Source organism: Neltuma alba, unplaced genomic scaffold (assembly GCF_004799145.2).
Source record: "Neltuma alba isolate B1F8T4 unplaced genomic scaffold, ASM479914v2 tig00011033_pilon, whole genome shotgun sequence".
Taxonomy (NCBI): Eukaryota; Viridiplantae; Streptophyta; class Magnoliopsida; order Fabales; family Fabaceae; genus Neltuma; species Neltuma alba.
The window spans coordinates 244,989-260,307 of record NW_021635784.1 but is presented as its reverse complement, the minus strand read 5'-3'; the positions used below and the strand labels follow the sequence as shown (position 1 = coordinate 260,307).

Below are 15,319 nucleotides of genomic sequence, written 5' to 3'. Positions count from 1 at the left end.
TTATCTTGCTTGTTTGTTATGATTATTGTTGCTTGGATTTGAGGAACTCTGTGGTGACCTTGATTGTTTGATTGACATTGGTTATGCTTTGGCTAAATACTTTTGTGGTATGTCAATGTAGATAATATGATGCTCCTCTCATTGCATGATATTTAGTATGAATTCCTATGAGTTGGGAATGGTTTGGATTGCATGACATGTCACAATTAAACTTGTATTGATTTACATGATAATTATAATTCATATACTACTAAGATTTTTTTTGAAATCTCACTCCTCTTATGTCATTTTATGCACTAATTAGGAAGTAGACCAGGCATGGAGCAAGGGAAAGAGTTGGCCTTGGGATGAAATGGCTTTATAAATATTATGTTATTTCAGAAACCTTTATCAAATATACTAAACTTTATGTTGACTTTATGATAAGTTATGGATGATATTTTGATGTAAATTATATTGTTATTCCATGTTTCAATGTTGGAATTATGCTTGATGCATTGTGGAAAGAATGTGGATGAAGGAAAAAGAGGAAATAAATCAAGAAAGTGATAATTAGGGGATAGAAATTTCCTAAAAAGTGCCAAACTTGTGGCACATAAAATAGTAAGGAATTGTTGGAGTCTGGATCTGACGTTTTGCAGGCTAAAAGATCTCATTTTTAGCTTTAAAACAAGTGGTAATTCATTAAATTTGGACTTGTGTGCTAAGAGTTATGTCTGTTCAAAGTTGGGCAAAAATACTGGAAATTTAAAAACTTACTAAATAAACAGTAGACTTTGACGAATTTCCTGGAATTATTCTAGACGGGATTGGACCTAATGATTATTTTTTCTCCATAGAACTCTTAGCAACGTTCACGTGAAAATTGGAACCACATTATTTTGATTTTTTTAGATTTAGTTATGAATTTTCAAAGTTGGCTCATTCTCAGATGAATAATGTACAAATATGATAAATAGTATAATTCTGAAATTTAAAATTTTTTATCCGGAAATATTATGAAACAACTTATATTTGTTCCAATTAACATATAATAGGATATAAAAAGAGGTGTGACAGATGTGTTAATTTTTGACCTAAAATTTTTGAAAAAATTATTTTGAGGGTTAAAAAAGCTGCTGAAGGAATAAAATTTATATAAAATGTTAAGAGTTAATTTTTAAAATTATTTTTTTATTGTGGAGGAATCAAAGTAGAAGTAAAATGTGACGGAAGGGCACCCTCCTCTTTTTAATCAGCCCAAACACCTCCTCCCCACTCTGCTTTTGGCCGGCCCCGCTGAAGAGAGAGAGAAAGAGAGTTGAGAGGGTTTGTGAGAGGCGGGGAACCAAAGGGAGAACGAGGAACAAGAAGAAGTAATCGGAGAGGCGCATGCAACACCAGATTCTGATCAAGGTAAGTCCCTTCAGTCTCTTCCCATCCTTGGCTTCTGTGATTTGGTGGTTTTCGTGGGATGGGGCGATCGGTTCTGGCTACGAAAAAGGGGCAAAGTCAATGACTAAGGGATTAACGGTAGGAAGAGGTAGTTAGAAGCTTGAACAAGTGAATTGTAGTGTTGCAGGTGTTGTTGGGTTCTGTTTTTGATGATTCCAAAACTCAATCTCCCTGCCCTGTTCTGGCATATGGCGTCGAGCTCTATGGGATTTGGATGGGTAGATGCAATACACATAATTATGAGATTGTAGGCTGGTAAATGCTGCTGCGTCTTGATTCTGAAGAGTGCCCAAACATGGACTGTGTTCTTCTGTGTATGTAACTTCGGTTAAAAAAAAAAAAAATGAAATGAGAGGGGCACGATTCAAAAATATGTTATAAGAATGTGTGTGTGTGTATATATGAACCAGTGGGTGTTTGGCTGGGTGATGATTGCCGAATTGAAGGATGGAAGTAATGGATTTAATGACATGAATTAAGTAATAATAAGTGTTATACTATTGTTGTTTGAGGAAATGGGATGTTGGAAACTGATTTGACTTTGTTGTGCTGTCATTGATATTAAAGAATAAGAATATTTAAATGCAAGTGAGATTGATATAGCTAACAGCAGATTGAGGCCTCTTTAAATAAGATACTGTTGTTGCTTGCAGCCTTGACTTGTGTGTCATTGGGTTTAACTTAAGGAAATGTAGAACAATGAATTAAGTCACATAAATCATATCTAGATAATGAAACCAAGCTTGTGGTGGCTGAATTTATTTTGGGTATGTTGAGTGTTATTGCTGGATGTAACTTTCGAAACTATAATCTGATATATATACTTATTTCCATATACTTGTGTGTGTATGAATATAGATTATTGATGCTTGTTGAGGCTGTGGAATTCGGATTTTGAAATTCAAAAGCTGATAAAGACTAATTTAATGAATCTGAAATGGGAATATGAATAATAGAATATGAGGAATTTAAGTGTGGAGAATGAAATGATGTGTTGATATTGCAAGATTATTTAAAATTCTTATCATGCGGAAAAGTTTATTAACAGGAACCGTGGGAGATATGAAAGAAGGGAAAAGAAAATATTTAAGTTCATTTTGACTATTAATTTGTTACAGTCTTGGGGTTCTGTTTAAATCATTGAAAACATAATTGGAAGTGACAAATGGTAGTTAGATTGATGATGTTGAATCTGAAATTTCCTAGACTTCTATGATCACATCACCAAATAGCGTGAGGCAAGACAATTCTTAATACTTGAGAATGTAATATGTATCTATATATATTTATGTATGAATGGTGGCATAAAGGTTTAAAGTTTTGAAGCTGCAAAATTGATTATAATTTTGTTGTGTCGGTGCTTCTTTATACTAGATAATTACCGAGGTGCTCATGTTATGCCTCCGTTTGGATGGAAAGAAAAGTTGGGAGGAAAGAAAATAGAAGGAGAGAAAATGGAGAGAAGAGAAAATTGGAGAGAAAATGTTATGTTCCTTTATGTTTGGATGCACGAGGGAAAATATGAAGGAAAGAAAATGAGCAAATATGTGAAGGACTAAAATACTTTTATTCTTGTATCAAAATATATCATGTTACAAATTAAATTAAATATCATAATAAAAAAAAATCATATTAGTGTTAATATCATTAAATAATTTAAAATCAAATTATTTGATAAAAATTTATTACCATGTGATTATATTGTAAAAACCAAATAATTTAGTAAAAAAATTCTTTTTAAAGGTGAAAATAAAAAAAAAGTGGAGAATTTTTTTAAAATCAAACATAATGAAATGATACAAATAAGTTACCTATTATTTAAGATTATTAATAACTAGTGAAAATTTAATATAAAGTTGAAAGAGATGAAGAAGTTATACATATCTATATATATATATATATATATATATATATTAATTCGTGCGAATTTCTTGCATTGTTCATTGAATGTGAAAGAATAGAGTTCATGTGTAGCTTTTGATTTTGGCTACAATATAATGAGATAATTTTGTTGAATTATGAAGTAGTCATAAGTAAAATTAAAAAGAAAAACTTGTATTAAAGGTGGAATGTGATATTATTGGATTATATTTGAGAAGGGCATATAGGGAATATGAGTTTTCCTCTCATTTTCTCTCCATATGTGGAGAGAAAAGTTGGAGAGAAAATAAAGTAGGTCCCACATCCTATTTTCTCCCCTACTTTTCTTTCCTCTTACTTCTCTCCCCTCATCCAAACGGAGGAAAACTCATTTCTTCTCCTATTTTCCTCTTTCATTTTCTTTCTTCCCCATTTTCATTTTCTTTCTTCCCCCATTTTCTCTCCATCCAAACACAGGATAAAGGTTATGAAGGTAGGATATAGATACACACACGCACACACTTACTACTTAATACCAAAAGGGTCGGGATGGTGTTGTTATTGGGTTGCTTCGTTGGGCTTTTTTGAGCTGTAATTTTATGTTGGTCATAAATAACTTATCATATGTCATTTGAGTCACTTGTTGATTTTATTTGTTGAAGTTCAAGTTTGAGTAAATCCCTGCAAATCTTTTTGGTTCTAGTATCTCTCCTTTTTCATTTTCATTTTTTTTTCTTTTCAAAATATTGTATAAAAATAGTGGATAGTTTAAATATAATATTTTAGAAAATTTTTATTATAAGCACAAATATATAGAACTAAACTGTTAAAATTTGACATATATAATGGCCAAAGAAAATACAAAATAAAAACATACGTAGTTTATAACTGCAATATTAAAAAATGAAAAAAAATTAATTTATAAAATATTATAATAATGATGTTATAAAATATTAAATATGAACCTTTCATTTTTTAATATAAGGATAGAGACAAAATTTTGAGAAGAAAATGAGGGGGGGGGGGAAGAAGGAGAAGATCTACTTTCGATCTTATTTTGGCTTTCGATGTTTTTGGTGGAAAAAAATCATTTTGGGTTTTGGAGTTTTTTTTTTCAAAAGGTTTATAGGGTATTATTCCAAGTCTATAATATAAGTCACTTTTAACTAATTAATTAGAATTAATAAATAACAAGAAACTCATTAAATTTGTCTTAAATTAAAAAAAAATTATCAACTTTATCTATATTAAATATGAAAGAAAAATATGAAGATTCACATTTAAACATTCATTATAAGAGTAAAATTGACAAACAAGTATTAATTATAAAAATATTTAAAACATTTAATATGCATCTTTTCTATTTTTAACCTGAATTTTGGCCCAAAAAAATATTTTTAACCTGAATTATTTTCATACATCTCTCGTATCTTTTTTGACTAGTTTTTCTATCACAGTCTTTTTTATGAAAAGAATGAGTATCATACCTTATAAATGTTCACAATCTCTCCAAATCCGAAGAATCTAATTATTACTTTTATGAGTCATTTCATATGTCATTTATGAATCCAAGTCATTAAGTCTTAGAGCATCTATGCATACCAAATACATTGTTATCTTTGATTTTAGTGTATATATCATTGTATTAGTATAAGTACAATACAATTTATGTATTAATATTTAATAATTGGATGCCTATAAATAGATTCATATCAAAGTCTTGATATACATATAAACCGAAATGAAAGAGAATACTTCTCCATCTTTCTAGATTCCCTCTTGATCTTATCAAGCGGTTTATACGCCCATTAGTTTTATGAAGATCTATCTTACTAATACTAATTACTAATGTAATAGATATTACATAAACAAAAACTCGTCTATTTCTCATAAACTGAACCATTTTCAAAATCTAACAAAGAATTTTTTTTTTGTTTTTTGGTTTGAAAATCTAACAAATAAATCAAGCCCATTGAAAGTACACAGTTGGCCTAAGGCCCAAATACTTAAACGGAAAACTATTGCCAGGGGAAGCCCAAAAGCAGTAAGCATTATCTAGATTTCGAAGCTAGGGTTGTCATTGGAGCAGTTTAAAAGACGTGCCTCTAAGTTGCCTAGGGATGGAAACAGGCCAAGCTTTGGTCAAATAGGCTTGAGCCTATGCTAGAGGTTTAAAGCCTAGGCTTGAACCTGAGCCTAAATGGAGGCTTTTTTTAAGACTCAGGCTTGAGCTTTTACAAGGCCTGAGCCTTTTTAAAGGCCTACTTATAATGTAGGCTTTTAAAAAGGCCTCCTCTTTTAGGTCTTAAGGTATCGTTTGGTACGAAGTATTGAAAATAAGGGATAGAGATTGAGATTGCAATTGACAAAAGTTGTTAGAAAAGTATCTAGCATAAATAATTACTTATTACATAGGATTAGGCAAACCCATAGAAGTGGGATTGGGGAATACCATCTCTCCTCATGGTATTCTCCACTTCCACATACATAGGTTTGTCTAATCCCATGTAACAAGCAATCTCTCATGTTAAGCACTTTTTTAATAGATTTTCTCAATTCTAATTTCAATCCCTACCCTTCATTTTTAATGTTTCGTACCAAACGGGACTTGAAGGAATGAATTAAGCCTTGAGCCTACTAAAGCCTTCCATAAATATAAGATTTTGTAGTCTTAAAAGCCTGCTTGTTTATAAATAATAGGCTTTAAATAAACTTAAAGCACATATTACACACACATACATAACTGAAATAAAACCTGATTCAAAAAAAACAAAAGAAAACTGAGACAATTATGAAGATGATAGCACAAATGAGTTCGTGGAGAGAGGGGAACGAGAATGGAAGCGAACAAATCAGAATGCTGGAGACGAGATTGGAGAACGTAAACGGAAACCAAGAGATTGGCACTCGAGAGATGATCAAGCCAACTATACTCACCAGTGAGTATTAGGTGATGATGAATGAGTTAAAAGACCTAAGGTTAATAGGTAATAACCTATCTAACACTAAAATTAAAATATTACTTAATCATATAATATATGCAAATTTATATATTAAAAAAACTCAAACAGGCCAGGCCTGCAGGCTTATAGGTCCAGTCTCGATAAAATAGGTCTGACCTTTTTGTTAAGAGGCTTTTAAAAAGGCTCGAGCCTAGCCTCTTTGTTAAACAGGCTGGGCCAAACTAGGCCCTAAATAGGCCAGGCCGTAAGCTGCCTGATATGGGCTTGGCCTATTTCTACCCCTTGCCTTTCTACAGCAGGCCATTCTCTCGCCTCCTTAAGCTGTTTAGTTGCATTGCTGTTTTGCACAAGGTTCTCTTTGAATTTATCCTCTCTCTTCGTTTCAATTTGTTATGACTTTATTGCGTTCAACGAATAAGGAAATGATTTAGATGGCGGCAAAGAGGATGAAAGCAAATTAAAGGATTTGTGATCATCAATGATCAAAACTATCCTTGCTACATTCTTTCTGATTTGTCTATCGACTCTGGTTTCATCTTCTTATTAGTTTTTTCTTGTTGCTTGGAGTTCTTGATTCTGATAAGGATTTTGGATCTTCAATCCAAACCGGTTCATATATTTGGGTGTGTAGTATTTTGTCCTGCACTGTAGTCATAGAGAAGATTGTTTGACTTCTCTCACTCTGCATGGGGGAAATTTGATTTATTCCGCCTCCGTTTTTAGAAATGAAGATCCAAACACCCTTAGTCCGTAGAAAATGTCATAAATCTATATCATATCTCCATATATCTGATATAAAATTGAAAGAAAGCTGTAATGAGTAGTTGAAAGTTTAAAAATTAAACGTCCTTTAGAGAGGGTAAAATTTTACTTGTGTTTAAAAAAAATTTTTTTTCCATATATATATTTGTGTGTTTAAAAATGTTATCCATCGATGCTAGTTATTAACAAAATTAAATGTTCAATTCTGGATATGATATAAATGAGTGTTCTGTAAATTTTATATCTTGCATGACTGTTTTACTAGGATTGAATTTTTTTTAGAGTTGGATTTTGCAATAATTGGGGTTGCTAAAGTAAACTGATTTCCTTATTTCCTTTCATCTTATAATTTCTTTCTAACAGGTAGTTCTGCCAGCTTTGAGATGCTTGTAATGGCTATGCGGCATTAAGAACGATGAAGACTTTGTCCCTTCCTTACCAAGTGATTCTCAATTTTTTTAAATTTATTTGTGAAGTTGTTTTTACTAGTAAATGTTCAAACTTATTTCATGAATTTTTAAACAATGACATATTCGTCCTTTACTAGATTTCTATGGCAAAACAAGTCTTGAAAAAAGGGTGACATATCCTGCTGTATTCTTACCTTCTAATGTCTTCAATACTTGGCTGATGGTCGTATATAAACTCTAATAAGTGTAGCTGTACTCTTTTATCCTTAAAGGACAGCCACTACTACACTTTAAATTGTTTCTGCAATCTAACTTTGTTTTCTTTCCCCACTTAAATCAAGCTTTGTTTTCATGTGCTTCCTAGCCTTATGCATGAATTATCTCTTTTTTTATGATTCTACTGGTACTTATTTTGTTATCTTCATTTATAGGTATTAAATTTTTCATCTAAAAAATTTGAAGTGCATAAGCACCTACTATCTAAAGGACCAAAGATGGAGCTTACTATCACACAACCTGATGACTGGCATCTTCACCTTCGTGATGGCGACTTTCTCAAAGCTGTCATCTCTTCTAGGTAAATTCACTTAATAACGGAAAGGCCTGTAGTCAGCCCAAATACAGTCTCAAATTTTAGGGAATGCACGGGAGGAATGGTTTCTTCTAGTGTCTTTAATATTCCTACAAATGAAATGATTTTTGAATCCTGATTAATGACTAATGCTTCATTACAGTGCAAAGCATTTTGGAAGGGCAATAATTATGCCAAATTTGAGGCCACCTATTACAACCACGGCTGCTGCTGTGGCTTATCAAGAGTCCATCTTGAAAGCACTGCCTAGAGATAGTAACTTCACTCCACTAATGACTCTTTACCTAACAGACATGACAAGCCCTGATGAGATTAAACTTGCAAGTGAGTCAATTTTGTGTGTATGCAATTTAAAGAAATTTACCCGTAAAATTTATTCCAGTGTGTGACCAAGAAAAGTTTTCAAGTTGTAGTAAGTTATTTTGCATTTTCAAGATTGTATATATCTGCTCTTCGTCCTGTTGTTTAGATTATTGTGTTCATCCATCTTTGTCTTTGTTTATCTTTTTTCTAATAAATATATTATCTTTATTTGATGATGCTAACTGCATTGACAGAAAGAAGCGGACTTATTTATGGTGTGAAGCTTTATCCTGCTGGTGCCACCACAAACTCCCAAGACGGTGTTACTGATCTTTTTGGGAAATGTTTTCCTGCTCTAGAGGAGATGGTTCAGCAGAATATACCATTATTGGTAGTTATATGATGTTATGTGACTTTCTTATTTGTCTTCTTTTATCAAAATGAAAAAGTGTCACTCTTGTTTTTATCCATTGTTTCCTTCCCTTTTTAACTGGATGAACCTGATTTATACGTGGTTATATATAAGAATGTTTTTTGTTTTCTCTTTTACAATATTTAGAATTCCTTATTTACAATGGTTTAAATCTTGTGGGCCTTGTAATTGATTTTATTACAATGGACGCCTATTTTGCATCATATTGTGGTGGTAAACACGAGAAGGCTTAAGTATGTCCTGCATAGTGTTTTGCAGGCCGCCCAGTGACGTGCTTTCATCTTTTCTGCTAGTTGTTTTTCCCTGTCTTAAAGTACTTAAGATGTCTTTTCTTGCACTTTCTTATGTTTGAATTATTTGCTTTACAGGTTCATGGGGAGGTTACAGATCCTAGTGTTGATATTTTTGATAAGGAAAAGGTCTTTATTGAAACAATTTTAGAGCCTTTACTTCAAAGGCTTCCGCAGTTGAAGGTTGTAATGGAACATATTACTACCGTGGATGCTGTTAAATTTGTAGAATCTTGCAATGAAGGCATGTCTAATCATGTGGTTGACTGAGCTTTATTTTTGTGTTATTATTTCGTTTTTTCATTATTTGCTTTATTTGTCAGGTTATGTAGCTGCAACTGTTACACCACAGCATCTTCTTTTAAACCGCAATGCTCTATTCCAAGGTGGCTTGCGGCCCCACAATTACTGTCTTCCAGTGCTGAAAAGAGAAATCCACAGTATGTTTTTTTCTGTCATATAAGTCCTAATAATTTCACCATTGAAGATTGAACATGTTTCAGGTGTTATACCAGACTTCATTAAAAACTTGAAACAAACAATTTAAAGGGCATGAATGTTATGATCTACTTATAATATGAATGCAGGTTTCTTCCATTAAGCTTTGAAATATGTCTTACTTCCAGTCATGATTTGCTGATTTTTTTTCTTCACATAATTATATATATTTTTTCTTGTTACTTTTGTTTCACAGGACAAGCTATTGTTTCTGCTGTTACTAGTGGAAGTAAAAGATTTTTCCTTGGAACTGATAGCGCTCCTCATGAAAGATATAAAAAAGAATGTAGTTGTGGATGTGCTGGCATATACAACTCCCCTGTCGCTCTATCACTCTATGCAAAGGTTTTTGAAGAGGTAACACCTTGATCATATGTTAGATTTTACGTTCTTTTGGGTATAAATCTTCTATTTGCATATGAGCATTTTGTTGGGTCTAAGGAGTAAGGGAAGGGGATGAGTTTCGGTGATAAGTGAGTATTTGGTTAAATTTCAGTGTGTCGATTCATGAATAGCATTTGATTGCATCAATGCAAAAGGGTTTGAAAAGTGATCTTTCTACATACGAATTCCAACATCTGTTGCATCCTTCTTCCTTTATCTATTTCTTTATCCCCTCTGGACTAAAGCATATTATTTTCCTTAATGTCAGCAACATAATTATTTCTTCAATCTTTTAAAGCAAATATCCAGTGATTCCTCAGTGACATAGTCACAAGCATCTAACTGCTTATATGTGTGATGCAACTAGCTAGAAGAAGAGGCTTGTGCTTTGCGTGATTCTTTGTAAATTGTTTTCATGTTTAAGGCTGGTGCACTGGACAAGCTGGAGGCCTTCACAAGCTTTAATGGACCAGATTTCTACGGCCTTCCAAGAAACAGCACAAAGATTAAACTGAGGAAGACTCGATGGAAGGTGCCAGAGTCTTTTTCCTTTCCATTCGGAGACATTGTGCCCATGTTTGCGGGTGAAACGCTTGAATGGGAGGCAATCCTTACTTGATTCATGTCACTTCCTTTAAAAGTTCAGCGTCTTTCTGCCGACTACTAATCATACTGGAGAAGTCTAACAAATTGGAGAGCCAAACATTGATAGTTTAGTCTTCAATTGTGTATTATTAGCTCTGCATGCTGCGGCTTCGTTTTTTCTTTTTTCTTAAAATTTTTTTATTATCCATTACTAAACAGGTCATTAATTAATTACTATGAAATCTAGCATATTTGCAGTATGAAATCTAGCATATTTGCAGTTTTGTTGACCATATGATAGGTGGGTGTAATGTTTAAACCTGGCTAATTATCAGGGTTGGGTCTAAGGCTGTTGCACTGGCATTTGAGGAAATGCTCGTTCATCACCAGAACTCACCCTCTTCCCCTGCTCTTTAGACCCAACAAAATACTTATATGCAAATAGAAGATTTGTACCTAATAGAATGTAAAATCTAACATATATCAAGCTGTCACTTCTTCAAAAACCTCTGCATAGAGTGAGAGTGACAGGGGAGTTATATATGCTAGCACATCCACAACTACATTCTTTTTTACCTCTTCTATGAAGAGTGCTATCAGTTCTAAGGAAAAATAGCAAAAACAATGGCCTATCTTGCAAAACAAAAGTAACAACGACAAGCTCAACGAAAGAATATCAGCAGATGAGACCAGCAATAAGAATATTTTAAAACCTAATGGAAGAGAGCTGCATTCATGTTACAAGTATGCATTCATGCCTTTTAAATCGTTTGTTTCAAGCTTTTAATGAAGTCTAGTGGTGTAACACCTAAAAGATGTTGGAAGTTGAAATTATTGGGGCGCATTCGGGCGGAAGCTCATTGTGGATTTCCTTTTTGAGGAGTGGAAAACAATAATTGTGGGGCTGCAAGCCACCTTGGACTAGAGCATTGCGGTTCAAAAGAAGATGCTGTTGTGTGCCGGTTGTAGCGACATAACCTGACAAATAAAGCAAATCATGAGAAAATTAAGGAAAAAACGAAATAATAACATAAAAATGAAGCTTAGTCAACCACATGATTAGACATGCCTTCATTACAAGATTCTAGAAATTTAACAGCATCCACAGTAGTAATATGTTCCATTACAACCTTCAACTGTGAAAGTCTTTGAAGTAAAGGCTCTAAAATTGTTTCAATAAAGACCTTTTCCTTATGAAAAATATCAACACTAGGATCTGTAACTTCCTCATAAACCTGTAAAGCAAATAATTCAAACATAAGAAAGTGCAAGAAAAGACATCTTAAGTACTTTAAGACAGGAAAAAAAAAAAAACTAGCAGAAAAGATGAAAACACGTCACTGGCTGGCCTGCAAAACACCATGCAGGACATACTTGAGCCTTCTCATGTTTATCACGACAATATGATGCAAAATAGGTGTCCACTGTAATAAAATCAATTACAAGGAGCTCATAAGATCTAAACCATTGTAAATAAGGAATTCTAAAGATTGTAAAATAGAAAACAAAAAGGATGAAAACATGTCACTGGGTGGCACCAACAGGAATAAGCTTCACACCGTCAATAAACCCACTTCTTTCTGTCAATGTAGTTAGCATCATCAATAAACGTAATATATTCATCAGAACAAGGATAAATAAGACAAAGATGGATGAACACAATAATCTAAAAAATAGGTTGAAGAGCAGATATATACAATCTTGGAAAAGCAAATTAACTTACTATAGCTTGAAAAATTTTCATGGTCATACGCTGGAATGAATTTCACTAGTAAATTTTCTTAAAATTGTGTACCCACAAACTTGATTCACTTGCAAGTCTAATCTCATCAAGGCAATGTTTTGAGAACCAGACCCTATCGGACTTCTAATTGGTTGGACTGTTGGCCAGTCCAAGTAGCGGCTTAGTTATAAGTATCTACCCATTCCATCAATTAGGTCGTTTTGAGCCGCCGTTCAACTATTATTGGTCCGGAAATCACGGGTTGGTCAGGACTCGGAGCGGCTTTATAAAAGCTGGACGGTTGAGCCCAAAATGAAAAAAACTTAAACAAAAAACAAAAAATGCCCTCTTTTACAAAAATAAAAATTGTTTGGATTAATAGAATAAACCCATACTCTTCTTCTCTAGTCTCCATGTTTTTCTTGTGCCCTAAGTGGATTATGTAACATCCTGAATTTAGGGCTCTAAAAAATAGGTTATTAAGTGATTATGAGGTTCCAAAGAGTTATTTTAAGAACTAGAGCTTTAAAAATATTTTTAATAGCCAAAAAGCTTATCTCGAATGAGAATTTAAAAGAGAAATAATTATTAAAAATTATTTAATCCCTAAGAAAAAAATAAAAATTTATATTAATTTTGAGAATTTAGAATATTATGGAAGGGTTAATTTCTCCAAAGATGGCTTAAATAATTTTAAGGTTAATTTTTAGAGCAAAAAAGCCCTGTTTTCTTAGAAATTCAAGAAAAATAGTTAGAGGTTTATACTTGAGATAAAATTTTTAGCATAATTAGTATATGAGTTAAGGAAGCTAATTGAGGCAAAAAAATCCTTAAAATGAGTTAATGATTAATTTATGAAATTAAGTACTGTTTTTGGAAAAATTTTTTTAAAAAAGCAGAGTTAATTTTTGGCCCAAAATTTCAAGAGGAGTTATTTTATGAGCCAAAAAAGCTAATGGATAAGAAAAATTCATATAAAAATTGTTCATTAATTTACGAATTTATCTTAGAACTTCAGAAAGTAGAAAAAGGACGAAAAGAAAATAAGCAAAACATAGAAGGGCATAAAGGCCACCTCACACAATTCTCACGTGGCACCCTCACCCTTTTATTTCCATCTGAGCACTCCCTCACCCCCATTTTGGATCTGAACCTTCGAGAGAGAGAGAGAGGGAGAGGGAGAGGAGAAAATAAGAGGAATAAGAGCTTGATGGAGGCACCATCTTTCACATGCAACCTTGAATTTAGAAGGTTCTCTCCACTTTCTTTTTTCTCCATTTTCATTCATTTCTCTTCCCAGCCATAGGATTGAAATTTAAACGGATTTCATATTTATAAATTTATGAATAAAATGTTAAATTTTGAAAAACAAATAAATAAAATTAAATAAAACTACTAAATTTTAGTCCGTATAATTCAAAACAATAATAAAAAATACTTTATAAAATTATTTTTAAAAACATGAAATCTGAACCGTTAAACTTTTAATTTTAGTGGTTAAGATAAGAAGTGAATAGAAATAGAAAAGAAGAGAAGTGAAGAGACTCTTTGTCCGAATTTAGATTGAGGTAAGGGTCCTAAACACTAATCCATCTTCATTTTTCCGTCTGTGCATAGTTTTTAAGATGATGATGATTAAAAATCTGGTTTAGGGAGAGACAATGAAGGTGTAAGCAAAGAAAGCATAGCTAGAGATAAGTTTAAGCTTGTAGAGATTATATGAAGCGATGCATGTGGTTGAATGTCAATATCGAGTGCCGTTTGAATTGTTGGAGTATTTTTTTTTTTTTCGAATCTGGAATTTTGTTTTCGGGGAGCATGTCTGACTTTTCTTATGGTACTTGTCAAAAAGAGTTTTAATGTGCTAAGGCAAATAGGTTATGAAGATGGGTTGTGATGTGGTTGTTGTTCCTTTTTTTTAACTTGGGAGTTGAAACTTATAAATGGAACTGTGTTGCTCCATTGTTTGATGCTTTGAATCGTTAAATAAATATTTTGAATTATTAGAATGTATCTAAGTGCCTGAATATGATGGTGAGGATAATATTTTTGGAGCTGGACAATTTCAGATTTGATGAGAGATGCTGTTCGGAATTTTTAAGGAGGCGAGAAGCCTTATGTGCTAATGAAGTTGTATGTTAGAATTGTTGTGATGCTTGATGAATGAAGCTTTCGAAGCGCTAAGGATATAAAATAGCTGCTGTTTTAAAGTATTATACTATGGGATTGATTATCCTAAGATGATGAACTGCACACACAAGTTTCTAGTGGCTTCTTTTAAGTGATTGGCTATATATGAGGATCCAATTTTATAAACTTCCTCCTATCCCCTGTTTTGGCTAGCCACTATTTTGACAAGGAAGGGTTTAATTTTATTGAAATTAAGTGCTCCAATGAGTTAAGAAGACAGAAAAGGGTTTCCTAAAGGTAATATTCTCAATTACTTTAGAAATTAAATTGCATGGTTTAGATGATTTATGGAAAGGGTGTCTACTAAACTTGAAAGTGGAACTTATAAACTACACAGGATCGAGGTTAGAGTTTTATGATTTAGTTTAATGTTCTCAAAGAATGTAGAAAATAATATTGTGAGGATTTGTAAGGAAAGGACACCCCAAATATTCTTAAAAGCCATAGCTGAGAATAATTTTTAACCACGATGATAAGCTACTAAGTGAGAGAATGTGACTTATGAGAAAAAGGAAGACATTTCAAATATCCTAAAATATGTAATATAAATATTTAAAAAAACTTTGTTAAGGATGAGCAACTAGTAAATAAAAAGGGCAGAGTTCATGAGTAGTGTCAAAAGAGATTATATTTTAATCATAATATGTAAATAGACTAAGTATTGACTCATCTTTGTATGAACTTATATTATAGGATTGGACATCTGCTTGAGCCATTAAAAAACAAACAAGAAAGAAATCAAGAGTGTCACATCTTACTTTTAGACTATATTTTATCTCAATTGGAACTATTTGGAATCATTCTGCCTTAAGTTAGAAACATTCGAACTTAAAAATTCCATACTTGGGTTACTATTCATTATAATCCTGATCAAGACCAAACATTGAAAAAT

General features: G+C 32.6%; 1 protein-coding gene and 1 non-coding gene across 2 annotated transcripts; both read left to right on the top strand.

The window, feature by feature from the left end:
- Window positions 1-1,266: 1,266 nt before the first annotated feature.
- Window positions 1,267-10,807, top strand: LOC114760865 (dihydroorotase, mitochondrial). Its single transcript, XM_028950162.1, has 9 exons — window positions 1,267-1,395; window positions 7,383-7,461; window positions 7,861-8,006; window positions 8,164-8,345; window positions 8,579-8,715; window positions 9,126-9,291; window positions 9,371-9,487; window positions 9,742-9,902; window positions 10,354-10,807. The coding sequence occupies exons 2-9, from the start codon at window positions 7,435-7,437 to the stop codon at window positions 10,546-10,548; spliced, it is 1,131 nt and encodes a 376-aa protein (XP_028805995.1). The 5' UTR covers window positions 1,267-1,395; window positions 7,383-7,434; the 3' UTR covers window positions 10,549-10,807.
- LOC114760885 (small nucleolar RNA R32/R81/Z41) lies at window positions 6,693-6,776 on the top strand. Its single transcript, XR_003742097.1, has one exon. It is a non-coding gene; the product is annotated as a small nucleolar RNA R32/R81/Z41 (small nucleolar RNA).
- Window positions 10,808-15,319: the final 4,512 nt, after the last annotated feature.

Coding starts and splice junctions, on each gene's coding strand:
- LOC114760865 (XM_028950162.1), top strand. CDS start 7,435: ATGAAGACTTTGTCCCTTCCTTACCAA. Junction 8,007..8,163: donor AAAGCTGTCATCTCTTCTAG/GTAAATTCACTT, acceptor GCTTCATTACAG/TGCAAAGCATTTTGGAAGGG. Junction 9,903..10,353: donor ATGCAAAGGTTTTTGAAGAG/GTAACACCTTGA, acceptor TTCATGTTTAAG/GCTGGTGCACTGGACAAGCT.